Source organism: Lipotes vexillifer, unplaced genomic scaffold (genome assembly GCF_000442215.2).
Source record: "Lipotes vexillifer unplaced genomic scaffold, Lipotes_vexillifer_v1.1 scaffold216, whole genome shotgun sequence".
Classification (NCBI taxonomy): domain Eukaryota; kingdom Metazoa; phylum Chordata; class Mammalia; order Artiodactyla; family Lipotidae; genus Lipotes; species Lipotes vexillifer.
Window position 1 is genome coordinate 4,020,077 of NW_006779100.1, and position 17,726 is coordinate 4,037,802.

Here is a 17,726-nt window from a genome sequence, read left to right on the forward strand (position 1 = left end):
GTACGCGGGCCTCTCACTGTTGTGGCCTCTTCCGTTGCAGAGCACAGGCTCCGGACGTGCAGGCTCCGCGGCCATGGCTCACGGGCCCAGCCACTCCGCGGCATGTGGGATCCTCCCGGACCTGGGCACGAACCCATGTCCCCTGCATCAGCAGGCGGACTCTCAACCACTGCACCACCAGGGAAGCCCGGGAAATGTTTTTTAAATGAGGGTACATCTACATCTTGGAATATCATGCAGCCTTTATACAAATTGAATAGATCTACACCAGCTGAGTTGGAGGATTTTTATATATTATTAATAAGTAACAAAAAAGTAAAAGATGGAGAAATGTATGTAATAAAATCCCATTTTTGTAAAGCAAACAAAAATGTACATATACATAGGTACACATGTTTGTATATCTATAGCTACATGAGCCTAGAGAAATGTTTATAACAAGACATGTAGTTAACTGGAATGAGGCTCAGAATCCACCATTCAGAGTGGTCCTTAAAGGCAGAAAGTCTCCTCTGAGATATTTATTCAGTTGAAGTTTTCAGAATTAGGTACAGCATTAAAAAAAGAAAAAGCAATACTACTTCTTAGTCAGAGGATGCTATTAAAAATATATATTGGGGCTTCCCTGGTAGCACAGTGGTTAAGAATCCTCCTGCCAATGCAGGGGGACACGGGTTTGAGCCCTGGTCTGGGAAGATCCCACATGCTGCAGACCAACTAAGCCCATGTGCCACAACTACTGAGCCTGTGCTCCAGAGCCCGTGAGCCACAACTACTGAAACCAGTGAGCCACAACTACTGAAGTCCACGCACCTAGAGACCGTGCTCCACAACAAGAGAAGCCACCGCAATGAGAAGCCCACACGCAGCAATTAGGACCCAATGCAGCCAAAAATAGATTAATTAAAAAATACATACATATATATATATGTATATGGAGCCATGCTTTGTTGAGTGAGGAGCAATGATCTTTTAAGTGTTAACCAGGATCTTGAATCCACAGTGCCATCCACTAGCTTCTTGTTTCAACCAGCTATGTTCCAAATTAAACCCCTAGAGATAAAATATATATATATGTGAAATTAAAACTTTGCTACATAAGATTAGCATGAAATCAGACACTGAAGAAGAAAATATTAGTAAACATAAGGACATAGCAATAGAAACTATCCAAACTGAAGCAGTGAGAGAGAAAAAGAAAATGCCTGAGTGGTTATAAAAGACTTTTCTCCTCATTTAAAATGTTATTTAAGGGCTTCCCTGGTGGCGCAGTGGTTGAGAGTCCGCCTGCCGATGCAGGGGACGCGGGTTCGTGTCCCGGTCCGGGAAGATCCCACATGCTGTGGAGCGGCTGGGCCCATGAGCCATGGCCGCTGAGCCTGCGCGTCCGGAGCCTGTGCTCCGCAACGGGAGAGGCCACAACAGTGAGAGGCCCGCATACCGCAAAAAAAAAAAAAAAAAAAGGTTATTTAAATGATCATTTACTCTTTGAAGCAAAGCTAATAATGTATTGTGAAGTTTACAATACATGTAGAAGTGAAATGTATGACAACAATAGCAAAAATAATGGATGGGAGAAAATAGAAATAAGTTTCTTACATTAGGCATAAAGTATATAATATTATTTGAAAGTAGACTGTGATAAGATAAAGATGCATAATGTTAAGTTTTAGAGCAATTACTAGAAAAAAGAGAGATATAGCTATTAAACCAATTGTGGCAATAACGTGGAATATTAAAATATAGTCAAAAGAAGGCAGGAACGGGACTTCCCTGGTGGTGCAGTGGTTAAGAATTTGCCTGCCAATGCAGGGGACACGGGTTCGAGCCCTGGTCCAGGAAGATCCCACATGCCATGGAGCAACTAAGCCCGTGTGCCACAACTATTGAGCCTGAAAGCCAAAATTACTGAGGCTGCGTGCCACAACTACTAAAGCCTGCAAGCCTAGAGCCCCTGCACTGCCACTGCAACAAGAAGCCCGCACACCGCAACAAAGAGTAGCCCCCGCTCTCCTCAACTAGAGAAAGCCCATGCGCAGCAATGAAGACCCAACACAACCAAAAATAAATAAATAAATTTATTTTTTAAAAAGGCAGGAAAAGAAACAAAAAAAACAAGGAGAAGGAGAGAAAGAGGAAGAAGAAGGAGAAGGAGAAGAAAAGAAGAAATGGGACAAAAACAAACAAAAAACCCAAGTAGCAAGATGGTCTATTTAAAGCTAACCATAGTGATAATTACTTAAATGAATATGGGCTAAACACTGCAGTTTAAAGACAGAGATTGTCAGGCTGGATAAAACCAATATAAAGATACAAATAGTTTAAAAGTAAAGGTATGGAAAAAGATATATCTTTTGGCTACATTAGTATAAGACAAAGGAGCCTTCAGAACAGGAGTATTACCAAGGATTAAGAGGGCTACAGTATAATGATAAAGGGGTCAATTTGGTAAGAAGACATAATAATTCTAATTGTCTGTACACCTAATAGAGTTTCAAAGTACATGAAGCAAAAAATGACAGAACTGCAATTACAATTGGAGAATTAAACACTACTTTCTTAGCAGTTGATAGAACAAGTAGACAGAAAATCAGCGAGAGTATAAAATACTTCAAAAATGCTGTCAACCAACTTGACTTTGAGTGTTATAGAACATTCAACTCAACAACTGCAGGAAAACGTACTTTTCAGTTGCACTTGAAACATTCACAAAGGTGATCACATGCTATACCATGAAACAGATCTCGATAAATTTAGAAGAATTAAAATCACACTGTAGGGCTTCCCTGGTGGCGCAGTGGTTGAGAGTCTGCCTGCCGATGCAGGGGACGCCGGTTCGTGCCCTGGTCTGGGAAGATCCCACGTGCCGTGGAGCGGCTGGGCCCGTGAGCCATGGCCTCTGAGCCTGCGCATCCGAGCCTGTGCTCCGCAATGGGAGAGGCCACAACAGTGAGAGGCCCGCGTACCGCAAAAAAAAAAAATCACACTGTGTACGCTCTTTGACTACAGCCGAATTAAGTTAGAAATCAATAAGAGAAAGATAGTTGGAAAATCCCCAAATATTTAGAAACACTTCTAAATAACCCATGAGGAAAACAAAAATCACAGGAGAAATTAGGAAATATTTGAAACTGAGTGATAAGTAAAACACAATGTAATAAAATTAGAGAAATGCCACTAAAGAAGTGCTTAGAAATTTATAGCTTTGAGTGCTTATATAAGAAAATAAGATCAGTCTAAAATAAACAAATGGGGCCTAGTTAAACTTAAAGCTTTTGCACAAAAAAGGAAACCATAAACAAGACAAAAAGATAACCTTCAGAATGTGGGAAAATATTTGCAAACGAAGCAACGGACAAAGAATTAATCTCCAAACAGTTTATGCAGCTCAATATCAAAAAAACAACAACCCAGTCAAAAAGTGGGCGGGAGCTTCCCTGGTGGCGCAGTGGTTGAGAGTCCACCTGCCGATGCAGGGGACACGGGTTCGTGCCCCAGTCCGGGAAGATCCCACGTGCCGCAGAGCGGCTGGGCCCGTGAGCCATGGCCGCTGAGCCTGCATGTCTGGAGCCTGTGCTCCGCAACGGAAAGACAGTGGGGCGGGGGGGGACTTTCCTGGCAGTCCAGTGTTTAAGACTCCACCCTTCCAGGACTTCCCTGGTGGTCCAGTGGTAAAGAATCCGCCTTCCAATGCAGGGGATGCGGGTTCAATCCCTGGTATTCAGGGAACTGGGGTCCCACATGCCACGGGGCAACTAAGCCTGCACCACAACTACTGAGCCTGCATGCCTCAACTAAAGAGCCCACGTGCTGCAAACTACAGATCCCACGCGCTGTGGAGTCCGTGCACCACAACTAGGGAGAGAAAACCTGCACGCCACAATTAGAAGAGCCTGCGCCACAACTAGAGAGAAGCCCGCGCGCGGCAAAGAAAGATCCCGCGTGCCTCAACTAAGACCAGACGCAGCCAACACAAAAAGGAAGGAAGGGAGGGAGGGAGGAAGGAAGGAAGGAAGGAAGGAAGGAAGGAAGGAAGAAAATAAATAAGAAGACTCCGCCCTTCCACTGCAGGAGGTATGGATTCAATCCCTGGTTGGAAAACTAAGACCCCCTCATGCCGTGTGGCATGGCCCAAAAATATTAAAAGAAAAATTTTTTTTTAATAAAATAAAAAATAAAAAGGCAATGAGGGAACATTATGAACAACTTTATGCCAATAAATTTGCCACTTAGATTGAGTGGACAAATTCTCTGACAGACACAAATTGCCAAGTCTGACTTGAAAAGAAATAGAAAACCTAGATACTCTCATATGTATAAAGAAATTAATGTCATTAAAAACCTTTCCACAAACAAAACTCCAGGCCAAGAGGCTTTACTGCTGAGTCCTAGCAAACATTTAAGGAAGAAATAATTCCAGACCCACACAAAGTCTTCCAGAAAATAGAGGCAAGAACATTTTCCAACTCATTTTATGTGACCATGATTATCCTGATATAAAAGCCAGACAAAACTATCTCAAGGAAAAAAAAAAAAACCTGTAGGCTAATATCTTCCATAAGCAAGATACAAAAATCTTTAAGTTAATTTTAGCAAATTAGTTCAGCAATATATTAAAAAGGTAATATATTAAGATCAAGTGGAATGTAATCCAGGGATGTAAGATTGGTTTAATATTCAAAATTCAATCAAGGCAATTAACCATATTAAGAAACTAAAAAAAGAAAAACTATATGGCCATCTGACCAAATTCAACACACATTCATGATTATTTTTAAAAACCGCTCAGCAAACTAGAAATAGAATTTTTTTCAAAATGATAAGGAGCATCTATGGAAAGCCTACAGTTATACTTAATGGTAAAAAAATTAATGATTTCTTCCTTATATCAGGGACAAGGCAAGGATGTCCACCCTCACCCCTTTTATTTAACATTGTAGTGGAGGTACTAGGCAGTGAAATAGGCATGAAAAGAAAAAGAAACCCTCTTTATTCAAGATTACATGATCTTCTATATAGAAAATCCTAAGGAATTTCTTAGGAATTCCTAAGAATTGAATTGAATTCACTAGAACATGTACATGAGTTTAGTAAGGCTTCAGGACGTAAGGTCAATACATACAGATCAATTGTATGTGTATATACTAGCAATGAGCAATTGGAAAATGAAAATTTTAAATGCCTAAATCACACACATGAAATACAGATAAATTGAACAAAGTATACACAGTACCCATAGACTGAAAACTACCAAACACTACTGAGAGAAATAAAAAACCTAATTCATTGAAGAGACCAGTCCTCATTTCTCTCAGAGACCATACTCATGAATCAAAAGACTCACTGTGTTTAGTTAGTTCCCAAATTGATCTATAAATTCAGCACAATTCCAATCCAAATCCTAGTAAGCTTATTTATAGAAATTGACAAGGCTAATTTTAAAATGTTCATGAATTTCAAAGGATGCAGAGTAGCCAAAATAATTTTGAAAAAGAACAAAGTTGGAAAATTTACACTAGCTGATTTAAGGATTTAATATATATCTACAGAAATCAAAACAGCATGGTATTGGCGTGAGAACAGACAAATAGATCAGTGGAACCAAATAGCGAGAAATGTAACCACATGTACGTGGTCAGTTGATTTTCAACAGAGGTTCCTAGGATAATCTTTTCAACACATGGTGCTGGAAAAACTGGCTACTGACTTTGGGGTGGGGGGAGCGAGTTGTACTCCAAGCTTTGCCTCACACCAAACATAAAAATAAGCTTGAAATTGCCTTTAGACCTAAATGTTTAAAATCACAAACTTCCAGAAGAAAACATGAACCTTAAAGGAATATTTGATAAAATGGACTTCACCAAATTTAAAATTCTGTTCTCTGAAAGACACTATTGAGGAAATGAAAAGACAGCTATAGACTGGGATAAAATATTTACAATAGATTTAATGACAAAAGTTGTGTGTCCAGAGTGCATAGAGGACTCCTACAACTTAATGAAACAATCTAATCAAAATGCCATGGACTTTTTTTTTTAACTTTCAGGAAAGAAGATATATGTATGTCCAGTATGCACATGCAGATATGTTCAATGTCAATAGTCATAGAGAAATGCAAATTAAAACCACTATGAGATAAAAATTACACCCACTAGAGTAGCTAAAATTAAAAAGCCTGACAATACCAAGTGTTGGTAAAGATGTAGAGCAACCAGCATTCTCATACATTGCTGATAGAAATGGAACAACCACTTTGGAAAACAGTTTGGTGGTTTCTTTCTTTCTTTCTTTTTTTTTTTTTTTTTTTTGCCACACCGCACAGTTTGCAGGATTTTAGTTCCCCGATGAGGGATTGAACCCATGCCCTGGGCAGTGAAAGCACTGGGAGTCCTAACCATTGGACCTCCAGGGAATTCCCGGTTTGGTGGTTTCTTAAAAAGTTAAACATATACTTACCGTATGACCCATCAACCAGCAATTCCACTCCGAGATATTTACCTAGGAGAAATAAAATGGAATGAGAGAAATCTGAACATATGTATACCCAAAGACATATTTAATGTTCTTAACAGCCTCATTCGTAACAGCTCAAAAGTGGAAACAACCCAGATGTCCGTAACTTGTGGATAAACACACGGTAGTATAGGCACACAGTGGAATTACTACTCATCAATGAAAGAGAATGAACTACTGATATATACTATAACGTTGAGGAATTTTAAAAATATTATGGGGCTTCCCTGGTGACGCAGTGGTTGAGAGTCCGCCTGCCGATGCAGGGTACGCGGGTTCGTGCCCCGGTCCGGGAAGATCCCACATGCCACGGAGCGGCTGGGCCCGTGAGCCATGGCCGCTGAGCCTGCGCGTCCAGAGCCTGTGCTCCGCAACGGGAGAGGCCACAACAGTGAGAGGCCCGCGTACCACAAAAAAAAAAAAAAAAAAAAAAAAAAATTATGCTAAGTGAAAGAAGGCAGTCACAGAAGAGAACACACTACATGATTTCATTATATGAAAATCTAAAACACAGAAAACTAATCTACAACAGTAGAAAGCATATTGGTAGTTTTCTGGGGCCATGAGTAGAGGGGACTGATTGCACAGTGGCACAAGAGAACTTTTGGTTTCATGAAAATGTTCTTTCTCTTCATTGTGGTGGTAGTTACTTGGGTGTATACACTATCAAAACTCATTAAACTGTACACTGTTTTTAAAGATTTTTTTTGATGTGGACCGTTTTAAAAGTCTTTATTGAATTTGTTACGTTATTGCTTCTGGTCTATATTTTGGTTTTTTGACCGCGAGGCATGTGAGACCTTGCTCCCCGACCAGGGATCCAACCTGCATCCCCTGCATTGGAAGGCGAAGTCTTAACCACTGGACTGCCAGGGAAGTCCCTGAACTGTACACTTTATTTTTATTTTATTTTATTTTATTTTTGCGATACACGGGCCTCTCACTGTTGTGGCCTCTCCCGTTGCGGAGCACAGGCTCTGGACGTGCAGGCTCAGCGGCCATGGCTCATGGGCCCAGCCGCTCCACGGTATGTGGGATCTTCCCAGACCGGGGCACGAACCCGTGTCCCCTGCATTGGCAGGCAGACTCTCAACCACTGCGCCACCAGGGAAGCCCTGTACACTTTAAATTGATGCATTTTACTGGATGTAAATTATGTTTCATTGAAATTGACCAAAAAATCCAAAAAGTGTTCATAATAGTCAAAAACTAAAAACAATACAAATGTACACAAACAATAAAATGATTAAATAAATTTGCATATATGTATTCATACAGTAGAATATTGTGTAGCAATGAAAAAAGAATTACAGTCAAATGAAACATGAATAACATTCACAGATAAAATGTTGAACAAAAAAAGACACAAAATGTCATATATAACTCCAATTATATGAAATTCAATAACAGATAAACTAATCTATAGTGATAAATATCAGAATAATAACTACCTGTGGGGGAATTATTGACTAGCAGAAACCATGAAGGAGCCTTCTAGCGATGATAAAAATGTTCTATATCTTTATCTGAGTAATGTTTACACAGTATATAGATAGGTAAACATTTATTGTGCTAAACATTTAAGATGTATACCCTTTATTGCATATTTATTATTCCTCAATGAAAAAAAAATTAAATGACCACTTATGGTTGCTTGGGATGAAGTGCCTTGGGCTTTAAGAGACCAAGTGGCTGCTGCATTTTATCATAATTGTAATAGTGCTGACTACAAGGGCTGTCGGTGGTTGAGCTTCATCTCACTGCATTGGAGAGATTATAGAAAGTAAAAGACAAGCTCAGGGCTTTAAATGCTCAGCTCAAGTTGCAGTCACAAAACCAGAAAATGTCCGTGATGACTCTAAAGGAATCTCTATTTCTTGTAGCTTCAGAGCAGATATAGATTAAAAAAAATCAGCCCCCAAGTTTAATGGGACAGAATGAAAACATAAGCCAAATTCATAAGTCTCTCGTGTGAAAGTCAGCACATTGCTTGGAAAATAGAGGGATCCTGAGACTTGGAATGGTTACATTTGGATGGAAGCTGAGACTTGTGCCACAAACCTCCCTAAAGACTCCCTTGGCAGCAAAAGCAATCCCTTCTCTCCTTTTTTTGAGGATATAAGCTTTTCTTTCCTTACAGAACCTATAACATCACTTGGGGGCAATTAGCTATTTTCCTTAAGGCCCACCTGTGTATCATCCATTGCCTTTAGACCCAAAAGTCAGATCTCAGCATGCCCCAAGAGGAGTAGTCAAATCTGTAGAGAAAGGTGATTGTTAGTATTCCAGGAGAATAGCAAGTTTTTGCTAATTCATAGCAGCAGAAACTTTGGGGAACAAAAATTTTTTTTGGCCACGTCACGTGGCATGTGGGATCTTAGTTCCCAACCAGGGATCAAACCCATCCCCCTGCAGTGGAAGGTCCCATGCCCTCTGCAGTGGAAGGTAAAGTCCTAACCACTGGACTGACAGGGAATTCCTGATTATAAAACTTTTAGACTTAGGAGCATGGATATAACTTTGGATTAGCCCAGATTTATCAATATCATAATACTTAGAAGATTTGCTAAGCAAGTAATATTTTTAGTATCTTGGAAATTGTTTTAAAAGTTTTCTTGGTAGATTAACTATAACTTTGACTCAAATACAGCCTGCATTCAATGAGATTGAGATGCTAGAGCCTTCATGCTATAAAGGCATGCTGTAAAGGAATAAATCCAAAGGCTTGTAAAATTGACAAAATTGATTTCTCCTAGGTAGCCTACCCATATTCACCTTCATCCTATTCCCCAAGAGTGCCCACCCAGGTGACAATCCCTGAGAAATCCATTAATGACAGGAGCACTAACATCCCTACAGAGGTAGCTGTCCTCTGTAGGTTGGGAATGATGGTAGGAGATAGTGGCATTGAAGTGGGCTTTCTGGTTTCAAGGAACTGATGGGATTCCTAGAAGACAAGTGGCATTTAACTGCCAGAGATAGAGTCTACTGGTCAAAGTTAATATCATAGATAAATGGTATTTTGACTTAATGCCCAAGGTTAAAGGCCATATTATAATAGGCCTTATTTGTCTAGGACTCATACTGTGGTTTTTTATCTAGTTCCTGAACGTATGATTGGAATTACCACAGTGAACAGCAGAAGTTAAAGTGGCCATATGAATATTTTGACTCATAGATTTTCTGTAGTGATCATGATTTTCTTAGGAATTAAATAGGTAGGATATCTACTAAATTATTACTAGAACTATTTACAGAAAAGCTCTAACTATGGGGCCAGAAACATGAGATGAGACACCACAATGGAGAGTTTTGGCTTCTTATCCAGTTCCCAGACAAGCAGTTGATATACCCAGAAGGCTTTGGTTGAAGTAGAGGCTGGCCTTCTTGAGGAAGAATTCTGCTATGAGCATATACTCTAGATCTTACTTCAAGCCTTCCTCAAAGGGCATGTAGCCCTTTACTAGGGTGAATATGCATTGGAAAAAAAGGAAATATCCCACCAGACTTTCAGAGATTACCAGACTCCAAGTTAACACTAATCCCTGGTATCCCAAAGTGCCCCAGTGGACCATTGGTTAAAGTTAGGGCTTATGCATGTCAGGTGATAAATGCTGTTTTGGTCCAAGGTTATATCATAGACCCAGTTAATCTGCAGGACCTAGCTATATTTATTTCTGGCTCTTGAATGTACAACTGGAATAGACATGTACAGCAACTAGCAGAGTTCTCACAAATTAGGGGCTGAAGGCTATCATGGTGAACTTTCTCTGCCTGCCAAAATGGTAAAAAATAAACGGATAACAAAAACAAATTAAAAAAAACACAATTCCACAAAGATTAGATATGAAAATATATTAGTGATATGAAGGATTCAGAAAATAACATTCTTATTACATTCTTATCTACTTCTGTTTTGCCTATGCAGAAGGTAGGTAGATCTTGAAGAATATTTGTAGATTACACTAACACCATTTGCAGCTGCTATTCAAGATGTGGAACCTTTATTGGACCAAATTGATACAGATCCATCATTCACAACAACTGATCTGGCAACTACTATTTTCTCTAGAGCAGTTTGCAAGGACCAACAAAAGAAGCTTGATTTCACCTATTAGGAACAGCAGTATCCTTTCACTGCCTTGGCATAGGGCTAAGGCAGCTCTTTTTCTTTCTATCATAATTTAGTATGCAGAGACATTGATTGTGTTGACATATCATAGAACATCATACAGGTTCACCACCTTGATGGTTTCCATTGTGGTGATTGGACTGGATGAGCTGGAAGAAGCATTAGATGCCTTGGTAAGCTCCATGTGTGTCAGAGGGTGGAAGATAAAAACCATAAAAATTCAGTGTTTTCTACGTTGGTAAAATTTTTAGCTTCCAGTAGTTGGAAGCATGACAGGATATCTGTTTCAAATACGAGGCAGATTGCCATATCCTGTGCCACCTACCACTAAGAAAGAAGCATAATGCTTATTGGACCTTTTTACATTTTAGGAACAGCCTTTACCACATTTGTATCAATCTGTGCTGCTCTTTTGTGTTAACTGAGCCATCAGCTGGCAAAGGGGGTCCCAGAGCAAGAAAAGGTCTTGTAGGCTTTCTAAGCTGCATTACAAAGCCTCTTCTTTATCTTGTGCCTTATCACCTTGAAGATCCTACAGTATTTGAAATGAACAGAGCAAATTAGAAAGCTATCGCAAGTTGCAATAGTAGAATCACAATGTAGATCCCTCAAGTATTGGAGCAAAACCATACCTTCTACTTAAGTTAACTATTCTCCTTTGAGAAACAGCTCATGTGTATGTTTATACTGTGATAATTCATAAAACCGTACGCTTATTTTTTGTGTACTTTTCTTTATGTTATTTTTAAAAGCTTTAGTTTTTAAAACTTGTATGGAAAAATGAAGGTCCAAATATAGCAAAAACAATTCTAAAAAGAAGAACAAGTTGGGGAGAATTTTCCTGATTTATAAAAATAAAGTTATATTAACAGAATATTGAACCTGGCATCAGACCCATGAGAATGTGGGAATTTAGTGTATAACATGGATGTAAACTAGTGGGAAGGGACTAATCAATAAATGATATTGGGGGGGCTTCCCTGGTGGCGCAGTGGTTGAGAGTCCACCTGCCGATGCAGGGGACACAGGTTCGTGCCCCGGTCCGGGAAGATCCCACATGCCGTGGAGCGGTTGGTCCCGTGAGCCATGGCCGCTGAGCCTGCGTGTCCGGAGCCTGTGCTCCGCAACGGGAGGGGCCACAACAGTGAGAGGCCCGTGTACCGCAAAAAAAAAAAATGATATTGGGATGATTGGCTTCCATATTGGAAAAAAATAAAATTAGATTTCAGTCTCCTTAATGAGGAAGAATAAGTTCCATCTGATCAGAGACCTAGATGTGGAAAACAAAATTTTTAAAGTTTTAGAAGCAGATATAGAGTGTGCCTTTTGACCTCAGTATAGGTAATACTTCCTAAAGAATACAGCAAGTAAGCACAAACCATAGAGGAAATGACTGATGCATTTGACTACTTCAAAATTTAGAACATTGATATGGCTAAACTCACCAAAAGTTAAGTAAATAAGAGATTAACTGACACTGATAAAGATAAACTGAGAAAGACTGTTTGCAGTATAGATAACAGAATGATCATTATCAAAAATTTATAAGTTAATAAGAAACAGACTACTCATGCCAACTGAAAAAATGGGAAAGGACAAGAAAAAGCCATTCACTGGGGGACTTCCCTGGCTGTCCAGTGGTTAAGACTTCCCCTTCCAATGCAGGAGGTACGGGTTCAATCACTGGTCAGGGAGCTAAGATCCCACATGCCTCGTGGCCATAAAAACAAAACATAAAACAAGCAAGATTGTAACAAAATCAATAAAGACTTTAAAAATGGTCCACTTCAAAAAAAATCTTAAAAAAAAAAGCCATTAATTGATCAGGAAACCCAAGTACATAATAAACATATGAAAATGTAATATATTTAACCTCACTAATAATCAGGGAAATGCAAATTAAAATAATTAGATACCATTTTTTATCCATCAGATTATAAACTCTAACAGTATCAAATATTGGCATGGATATGGAGAAATTATATCCTCATTCAGTGCTGGTGAGAATGTAAATTGGTATAGGTGTTTTGTAGAGCTATTTGGCAATAACTACTAAAGTTGAAAATGCACATTATACACAATCCGTTAATTACACTTCTGTTTATTTATCCTAAGGAAATGTTTACATATGTATACAAAGAGATGTATATAAGGATATCCACTGCAACATTATTTTGGTATCAAAGTACTGGAAATAATCTAAATGCTGATCTATAGAGGGGTGTTTTTAAAAATTAGGATGTTTTCATATTATAGAATACCATGCATCAGTTAAAGAAATAAAATATATTTCCTTAAATACATGAATCAGATCTCAATGTTGAGTAAATAAAAGCAAGGGAACGTGTATTATATCAGTATTTAAAGTACATACATAAAATGTTAACAAACAATTTCTGGGTGTTGGGAACCCAAGTGTTAGTTTTATCATTTTCTATATTTTTCTCTCATTGAAATTTTTCTTGAAATAAAAACAATGCAAAAAAAGAACAAGTACGGAGCAGTTAATTGTTCCGAATGTCATACTCAGGTCAGATTAGATAAGAACTGAACATCATATATTGGTTTTAGCAATTAAGTAAGTAACAACAAATATTTATGCAGCTACTAAGTGTTACAGAAAGGGGAAGTAGAGTATAAGCTTAAAGGCAAGAAATAACTTTCCTGATTTTTTTTTTTTTTTCGCGGTACACGGGCCTCTCACTGTTGTGGCCTCTCCTGTTGCGGAGCACAGCCTCCGGACGCGCAGGCCCAGCGGCCGTGGCTCACGGGCCCAGCCACTCCGCGGCATGTGGGATCTTCCCAGACCGGGGCACGAAACCGTGTCCCCTGCATCGGTAGGCGGACTCTCAACCAGTGCGCCACCAGGGAAGCCCAAATTTCCTGATTTTGACTCTGCAGCTTTTACTTACATTATTACGGTGCTGGTGGTAATGATAAAATCTTCAATATTCCATCTACGTAAAAATTTCAAATCTCCTGTAACAACTAATTGCCAACTTTCTGCTTAGGTGGGGTTTTTGGATCGGCAGAGGACATTGGCTTTGCTGGAAACATTTTATGACCAAAGTTCAAAAGTGCTCAGAGGTTTACTCCGAAACCCAAGACAATGTAAGTGCCACCCAGAGGGAGCATGCTCAAGCTGGAGTGATGCAGTACACCGAAATGATAATACAAGGTCATTCTATCCCCATATAACATCTCCCTTAGATCATGATAGCTCTATCTAGTTGTTCATTCCACACAAAATTCAGTCTTCATCACAACTAGATGTATTTTTCACTATGGTGTAATACTAAAAGTTGTTAAGTCAGAGCTCAGCTAGAATTCAATTTTAAATTCATTCAAATGAAGGGGTGCTCTAGTGACAATCTGAATGTTTTGGAAATTAAGTTGGTAGTGGTAATTCCAGTTTTAATGTCCAACTTAGAATTCTAAGGTTTCTAAGAAAAATGTTTCCTTCTCCCAAGCATTTTTAATTGAAATATAGTTGATGTACAATATTATGTTAGTTTCAAATGTACTACATAATGATTTAACATTATCATGTATTAGGAAATAATCACTGTGATGAGTCTAGTAACAATCTATCCCCCTACAAACTTATCACAATATGATTGACCATATTCTTTATGCTGTATATTACATCCCTGTGACTTATTTATTATATAACTGGAGGTTTGTGCCTTTTAATTCACTTCACCTGTTTCATCCACACCTCAAACCCTTCTGGCAACCACCCATTTATTCTCTGGATCATATGGCAGTTCTACTTTTAATTTTTTGAGGAATCTCCATACTGTTTTCCATGGTGGCTGCGTCAATTTACAATATCACCAACAGTGCACAAGGGTTCCCTTTTCTCCATATCTTTGCCAGCACTTATTATTTGTTGTCTTTTTGATGGTAGCCATTCTGACAGGTATGAGGTGATATCTCATTGTGGTTTTGATTTGCATATCCCTGATGATTAGTGTGATGTTGAGCATCTTTCATGTAACTGTAGGCCATCTGTACATCTTCTCCGGGAAAAAAGTCTATTTGGGTCCTCTGTCCATTTTTTAATCAGGTTGTTTTTTTGACGTTGGCTTGTATGTCTTCTTCGTCTTGGATATTAACCCTTTAGCAGATATATCATTTATAAATATCTTTCCCCATTCATTAGGCTGTCTTTTTGTTTTGTTGATAGTTTCCTTTGCTGTGCCAAAGCTTTTTAGTTTGATGCTGTTCCATTTGTTTAGTTTTGCTTTTGTTTCCCTTGCCTAAGGAGACATATCCAAAAATACATCACTAAGGCAGATGTCAAAGAGCCTACTGCCAATGTTTTCTTCTAGGAGTTTAATGGATTCAGGTCTTAAATTTAAGTCTTTAATCCATTTTAATTTTATTTTTGTACATGGTGTGAGAAAGTAATTCAGCTTGATTCTTTTGCATGTAGCTGTCTAGTTTTCCCAACACCATTTATTGAAGAGACTGTCTTTCCCCATTGTATACTCTTGCCTTCTTTGTTGTAGATTAATTGATGATATAAGTGTGGGTTCATTTCTGGTTTCTCTATTCTGTTCCATTGATCTACATGCCAGTTTTGTGCCAGTACCATACTGTTTTGATTACCATAGCTTTTGTTTGTTTGTTTGTTTGTTTGGGTTTTGGGGTTTTTTTTTGACCACACTGCATGACTTGTGGGATCTTAGTTCCCTGCCCAGGGATTGAACCCATGCCCTTGACAGTAAAAGTGCAAAGTTCTAACCACCAAACCTCAGGGAATTCCCTGTAATTTTGAAATCAGGGTGTGCGATAGCTCCACCTTCTTCTTTCTCAAGATTGTTTTGGCTATTCAGGGTCTTTTGTGTTTCTATAAAAATTTCAGAATTATTTGTCCTAGTTCTGTGAAAAATGCCGTTGTTGTTTTGATAGAGATTGCACTGAATCTGTAGATTGCCTTGGGTAATATAGTCATTTTAACAATATTGATTCTTTCAGTCCATAAGCACAGTGTATCTTTCCATTTGTGTCATCTTCAATTTCTTTCATCAATGTCTTATAGTTTCCAGGTACCAGTCTTTAAGGGCCCTGCTGCCCTTCAAAGCCAGATGTTCTGGGGCTGGACCTCCAGTCTAGGATCCTGACATGGGAGTTAGACCCCTTGCTCCTTGCAGAGAACCTTTGTAATTGTAATTATCCTCTTGTTTGTGGGTCACCTACCCAAGGGTGTGGGTCTTGATTATACCACATCTCTGCCCCTCCTGCCTGTCTCATAGTGGTTCCTTCTTTATGTCTTTAGTTGCAGAAAATCTTTTCTGCTTTCGTGGATAGTCGCTCTGTAAATAGTTGTAATTTTGGTGTGCCCAAGGAAGGAGGTGACCTCGTGGTCTTCCTAATCTGGCCTCTTGGCCACACCTCTCTCTCTCAAGCACTTTTACTTGTACACCTCTACTGTACTTATACAGTAAAATATCTTTTTTATATTACTCCCCAAACAAAAGGATTGTGATTTATATTTTTATTTTTTAAAGAGAAGGTCTTTGAATGGATGAGTTTTCCAAAGAAAGTGAATATTTTACTTGTGTGAAAATTTATTATTTGGATACTTAAAAATCTATGGATAATATACATAGAGTATCCTGAAAATTGTGGGAATCGCAGTTTTAGAACTTAAATACTAACTGTTTTGGGAGGAAGGGGTACAGTCTTGTGGCATGAGTCCCATTTTCTGTAGTCCTGGATATCAGGGTTGTTTTGTTGTTGTTGTTTAACAGTGGGATTCTCATGAGTGCTATCCAATGTTTCCCTAGAATTCTGAACCAGGTGTCCACATAAGTTGTGGAGAAAAAGAATTGAGGAATGAAGAAGAAAGAGAGGGAAGAGGGGAGAGAAAATGAATATTGGAAAAATATAGCTCAGTGAAAGATTATTATAGAACTTTGCTTTTATTTTGGTATTGTAGATACTGAAAAGGTATATGAGGTGAAAGACATTTGTCGCTTTCCTCAGCCCTATGCTATGCTTATTGTGGAAGGACCAAGAGTAGAGGATAAATTCTATTTGCCTTGGAAGTCGAAGCAACTCTCCTAGTAGTAAAAGAAGAATCATGTTCATTTCCAAAACCATACCTTTTAGGAAGGAATTATTTCTAATTTACAGTAGTGAGCATCTTTTATGTTCCTTTAGATACCTTCTTGTTTTTTATTGGGTTGGTGGGAAAGGTAATTGATATTTATTTAAAGCAATAGGTCTATATTACAGTAACTGTGCTGATTGCTTTTTTAAAATTTTTATTTTATAATAGAGTATAGTTGATTTACAATGTTGTGTTAGTTTCAGGTGTACAGCAAAGTGATTCAGTTATACATGTACATACATACATTCTTTTTCAGATTCTTTTCCCATATAGATTTTTTTTTTAATTAGAGTATAATTGCTTTACAATGTTGTATTAGCTTCTGCTGTGCAGTGAAGGGAATCAGCTATATGTATACATATATCTCCTCCCTCTTGGTCCTCCCTCACACCCCTCCCATCTCACCCATCTAGGTCATCACAGCCCATTGCTTTTTTACATTAATTTACTAGCTCTGATTCTACACTATAAGATCAATTGTTTAGGTAAATGTTTTGTTTTCTGTGTTAGGGCCGTTTGTTGAATTTGGAGAGATAGACTTGCCTGAGTTCTGGGGAGACATGGATAATCAGAAGAACATTTATGAAGACTTTGACAAAGTACTCTTAGAGATGAATACATTACTTTCTGAGAAACTTGCTAGCAAAAGCCAAAGTAAATTATTAGCAAATCCAGAAGATCAACATAAACATGATAAACATAGAAAATCAACACTACCACAAAGCCCACCAGAACAGCAGAGAGGGACAACTTCAAACCAAGAGCCAAACAGAATTTCAACCAACGAACAAGAACAAGACAAAGAGTCAACTGGAGAGCAAGAACTGAACAAAGAATCAGTAGCAAAACGGGGAACCTACACAGGGTCAACTCCAGAACAAGGATCAAGTAGAGAGTTAATAATAGAACAAAGACCACATATTGAGTCAATAACAGAACAAGGAGTACCACCAGGAATCC

The 17,726-nt window shown here is 38.7% G+C and overlaps 1 protein-coding gene across 1 annotated transcript in view; it reads left to right on the forward strand.

Annotated features, from left to right (window-relative positions):
- Nucleotides 1-17,726, forward strand: part of EFCAB5 (EF-hand calcium binding domain 5) — an 89,743-nt gene that overhangs the window by 36,090 nt on the left and 35,927 nt on the right. The window contains exons 7-8 of the mRNA XM_007452467.1: nt 13,657-13,756; nt 17,277-17,710. Coding sequence (XP_007452529.1) covers nt 13,657-13,756; nt 17,277-17,710 — 534 coding nt within the window. The remainder of the gene's footprint in view (nt 1-13,656; nt 13,757-17,276; nt 17,711-17,726) is intronic.